This window comes from Rutidosis leptorrhynchoides, chromosome 2 (assembly GCF_046630445.1).
Source record: "Rutidosis leptorrhynchoides isolate AG116_Rl617_1_P2 chromosome 2, CSIRO_AGI_Rlap_v1, whole genome shotgun sequence".
Taxonomy (NCBI): Eukaryota; Viridiplantae; Streptophyta; class Magnoliopsida; order Asterales; family Asteraceae; genus Rutidosis; species Rutidosis leptorrhynchoides.
Window position 1 is genome coordinate 644,959,893 of NC_092334.1, and position 4,576 is coordinate 644,964,468.

General features: G+C 34.1%; 1 protein-coding gene across 1 annotated transcript; it reads left to right on the forward strand.

The window, feature by feature from the left end:
• Nucleotides 1-276: 276 nt before the first annotated feature.
• On the forward strand, nt 277-4,294 carry LOC139893752 (AT-rich interactive domain-containing protein 6-like). The gene is made up of 13 exons (XM_071876926.1): nt 277-924; nt 1,010-1,143; nt 1,226-1,265; nt 1,470-1,522; nt 1,994-2,039; nt 2,167-2,262; nt 2,559-2,669; nt 2,856-2,907; nt 2,980-3,055; nt 3,167-3,233; nt 3,337-3,387; nt 3,498-3,590; nt 3,919-4,294. The coding sequence occupies exons 1-13, from the start codon at nt 280-282 to the stop codon at nt 4,021-4,023; spliced, it is 1,569 nt and encodes a 522-aa protein (XP_071733027.1). The 5' UTR covers nt 277-279; the 3' UTR covers nt 4,024-4,294.
• The last annotated feature ends 282 nt before the right edge of the window (nt 4,295-4,576 follow it).

The following is a 4,576-nucleotide window of genomic DNA, read 5'->3' on the forward strand; positions in this document are numbered from 1 at the left end:
ATTCAGAAATTTGAAAAAAACAAGAGTTATGAATTTGTATATTTGGGTTTAATTTTTTACTAGCACCTTTTTTTAGGATTTATGTGTGAAAAAAGTTTCTTTTATTATTAATCTTTTTAGTAGTGTTATTGTGAATTTCTGCTTATTTGCTCTTGGTCCATATGTTAATCTATTTTTATATTGTAGATTGTGTGGGAACTATCTCTAACTTTGATTGTGTGGAAAATCATCAATTTTTAGAATTAATAAAATATTGAAATACTTGTTTGTAGAATTGGAATGGATCATAAGGACGTTGAGATGGAGGATTTTGGAAAGATTAAAGAAGATGGGGTGGTTGGTGATCAAGAATGTGCGGAAAAGGACCAGCCAGCTGTAACACAAGTAGGAAATAAACAAGAAGAATCGTCCGGTGCAGTAAATGCTGACATCAGCGTTCAAAGCCCAAATGAAATTGGTGTAGAGCAGGAACAGGAAGACCAGCAAGAAGAGCTAAGTAAGAAAGATGCTTATGAGATGAACGCTAACGCAAGTGAGCCTGTGGATGTGACTCATGATAGTGAAAACGATGCTACAAAAATGGGTGATGATAGCATTAATGATTGTAACAATGATGCAACAGAAATGGGTGATGATGATAAGATTGATGACAATAAACAAGATGCTTCAGAAATGGATTATGATGAAAAGATTGATGATAGTAAGAAGGATGCTACAGAATTGGGTGATGACGGTAAGAATGATGCTAGAAATATGGACGATGATCATGGTGCAATAGATGAAATTGAGAATTACAACGATGAAGGTGATAATACGGGATACGAAAAACATCAAGAGCTTGCTACACCTCATGCCGTTGTGAAATATTCACATATTAAAGCTGAGGATCTTATTGCAGAGACACCAAAGAACGATCTAGATGAGGTAAACGTAAATTTAATGACAAATTTAACATCTTGATTGAACCTTTAGTTATTAAAGTTTCTCTCTTTGGCGTGTTACTAATTAGGTTGATGAAGGCTACGAGTCTGGGACTGCAGATGATCAAGAAAGATTCATGAAAGAGGTGGACGCTTTTTATAAGGCGAAAGGCATGGAATTTAAGCCTCCTAAGTTTTATGGACAACCGTTAAATTGCCTCAAGTAATTTTTTGATTCCAAAGATTCGTTTTATGATTAAGCTTTTCCGTAAAGGCTAAGTTTGATTGCTGTACTTTTGTGATAGGTTATGGAGGTCCGTTATCAAACTCGGTGGTTATGACCGGGTATGCTAAGTTTTTCTTTTCCCATCATGCGTTTGTCATATTTTCCAAGAATTTAAATTAAATAGGATTTTTATACTTTATTTGTTCTGATTCTGTTATTAATATGAATTATTAAATTATTGTTTGCTCTATTGGGAAAATGAAACTGAAAATTGTAATATCGAATCAGCGATTTATTATCTGACATATATTTGTTTTCTTCAGGTAACTGGTAATAAATGGTGGCGGCAAGTAGGAGAAGCTTTTCATCCTCCCAAGTAAGAAGAATATGGTTTATAGTAACATCTACGCTTCTTTAGTTTTTAATTTTGTTTTTGTATATTTATGTGCATTTTAATATATTAGCGTTAAATGCTTTCCTAATTAAGAATAGAGAAAGAAGAATCCTTTAAATGACATATTTGTCTCGTGTTTTCTCTTTCAACTGTTTTTACTTTTTAACAGTAAATGAATTTCGAATAATGGAGGTGGCAAACTGGTAGGTTGTGTAATTAGTCAAAACATTTTCGACTTAAAACGGGCTATCTTCAGTACAGGTCAAAATTCGGTGGGTTGGGTTGACTGGTATCACTATCTTTTATACTCCGTATTCTTTATTTTTGGTGTTCTTTAAATACTTCCAAATAAAAATGATCTAACTGGTCTTAGGTATTAAAATTAGAGTTTGTTAACTTCAAACCATTCAACTGTTATCTTGTCGCTAATCCTGTATGATATGTATTATGAAGGACATGCACAACCGTTTCGTGGACATTTCGTATCTTCTATGAAAAGGTAATTGCGTTTCTACATATATTTTATGCAATGACCCGTATGAGTTACTATTTTGGCTATTGTGTAATCTATTAAGTTGTTTATCAACCGCTTTAAGAATTATCAGTTGTGATTTGTGTATTTGTAGGCGCTTCTTGAATACGAAAGACATAAGGTCCAAATTGGGGATATTGAACTCCCTCATGCAACCGGCGTACCAGAGACAACTACTTTTGAAAATGAGGTAACCCTAACTCTTAGCCTTTGTACTGTCAACAAATGCTATTTATTACTACAATTTCTGTTTCTATTCATTTGATTCAACAATTTCTGTTTCTAATAATTTTAATTCAATAATTTCTGTTTTTATAATTTGTTTTGCAAAGAAATGTGAAGGATTATAACATTGTTTTCAGTAATCGGGAAAGGCATATAGACTTATTTTCCTTCGTTTTTTTTTTCTTCTCATTGGGCTAGGTCATATGAAGAGTTGTTTAGACTAATGCACTTATAAATTGATTTTCTGAATGGGTTCTGCAGGCAAATGGTTATCAGCTTCCAGGATCGGGATCAGGTAGGGCCCGCAGGGATTCAGCAGCTCGAGCCATGCAGGGTTGGCATTCCCAACGCCTTTTCGGTTATGGTAGTGAGGTCAGTAAGCTCATCATCAATGTTTTTCAAGATCTATATTTGACTCTCGCACATGATTAAAAGGAACTTTTTTAATCGATTGTCATCTATATCTATATATTATATATACCTCCATATAAAACAAAACAGGGAATGAATTGATTGCATTCCATATTTATCAATTCATTTGCAACAATCGTGATATAGGAAAAGAATCCCAACAATTTACAGAAGCGCGAAAAAAGTCTCAAAAGCATCGGTAAGGTCTTCTCTTAATCCAACATTGTACAACACCAAGATTAGTCTTTAATTGAGTAATAATTACATGTAGGGTTGTTTAAACATAAGAGACCAAGTGAAGTTGAGCATTCTGTCAAAGCTGCACGAACTGAAACAACATCTAGGCAGTTAAGTCTCTAGCTTTTTGGTTGATATCTGATCAATTCTCTTTCAGTATTAAACACATGTTGTTGCTATATAAGTGCCTTGACATTTGTATATCATCTTGCTTGTGACAGAGTTGTAACCACAGTTACTGATGTCGGTCCTCCAGCTGATTGGGTGAAAATAAATGTGCTAGAAACTGTAAGTAATTAGAAAATTTGGCATATATATAACTCATATTATCATATTAATCAGTTATCAGTTATTGGATGTCTAAGTTGTTTATATCTCGTGTTGTGCACAGAAAGATTGCTTTGAGGTGTATGCCCTAGTTCCAGGTCTTCTGCGGGAAGAGGTAAGACACTCGGTTATCGCTGTATTTTTCATAATTTTTCTATTTGACATGAACGATTCTTGTATATAGTTACGTGTCGACTTTATATCCTTGTTGTATGATGGATTTAGGTGCGGGTTCAATCAGATCCAGCTGGAATTTTAGTTATTACAGGTCAACCTGAGCAACTTGACAACCCATGGGGTATTTCACCTTTCAAAAAGGTATGTCTATTACAATCGATTGAGCACTCACTTAAAACAATGCCCAATCTTCCCTCAGCAGGTTTATTATAGAGATAACAAATTTGGGTCAAGACAGGTTTGGAAACAAGTTATTTTTGGCGTTTAAAAGAAGTTTTCGCTTTCACTTTTTTTTCAAAAAAATGTTATATGATTTCAGTTATAATCTAAAGTTTTTTGAAATGTGAGGTATTACCTCATAAACATTGCATCTATGGTTGACTTTGACCCATTTGACCTATTTATAAGTACATGGTTTGACCTAGACATCATAGTTTGTTAATGTTTAGTTGATGTTTGGTTAATGTAGGTGATCAACTTACCAGCAAGAATTGATCCACTTCGTACATCAGCAGTTGTCAGCCTACATGGGCGGCTGTTGGTTCGTGTTCCGTTTGAGCAGTCAAACATCTAAACTTTTTATACCATTTCAGACTTATAAGGGATTAGGACACATTTCAAGCAGTAGCAGGCAAATATTTAGTGTTTAATTATGATTGTTCAGTTAAAGTAAAAGATATGATTTGTCTGTCGTGTATGGTTTACAACCAAGTACTTCAGATTTTAAACAGACCAAAAAGTTAGTAATAGTTTCCGGCTCATAGTTACCCCGGACAAAAGTTTATGCCTTGGATGGTTTTGTTTGTAGAACCAGTGAGAGCAACTTTTATTTAAGTTTTTTGTTATTTTACTTGTGTTTTGTATTTGGTTATTATGAATTGCTGATATCTGGGTGTTATTACCAATAGTTTATGTTATGCAAGTGTGGGACTGTGGGGGCTGCTCACAAGCAAGGTTGTAAAATACGTGAGATGGGGTCGAGATGGTTGGCACTTTGGAGCGTCGCAATCATCGCAACAGTCGAAATGGATGTTGACCAACGTCGACTTTTTATCAATATATTTTAAACATAAACATTTTAACATAAATATGTAAAATTAAAGTCAAATATCTATGGTTCATTTGAA

What these genes read in the sequence shown, in the direction of transcription:
- LOC139893752 (XM_071876926.1), top strand. Translation starts at nt 280, where the DNA reads ATGGATCATAAGGACGTTGAGATGGAGGATTTTGGAAAGATTAAAGAA. An exon ending in CAAAGAACGATCTAGATGAG is followed by an intron (nt 925 to 1,009) that starts GTAAACGTAAAT and finishes GTTACTAATTAG; the next exon opens with GTTGATGAAGGCTACGAGTC. An exon ending in CAACCGTTAAATTGCCTCAA is followed by an intron (nt 1,144 to 1,225) that starts GTAATTTTTTGA and finishes CTTTTGTGATAG; the next exon opens with GTTATGGAGGTCCGTTATCA.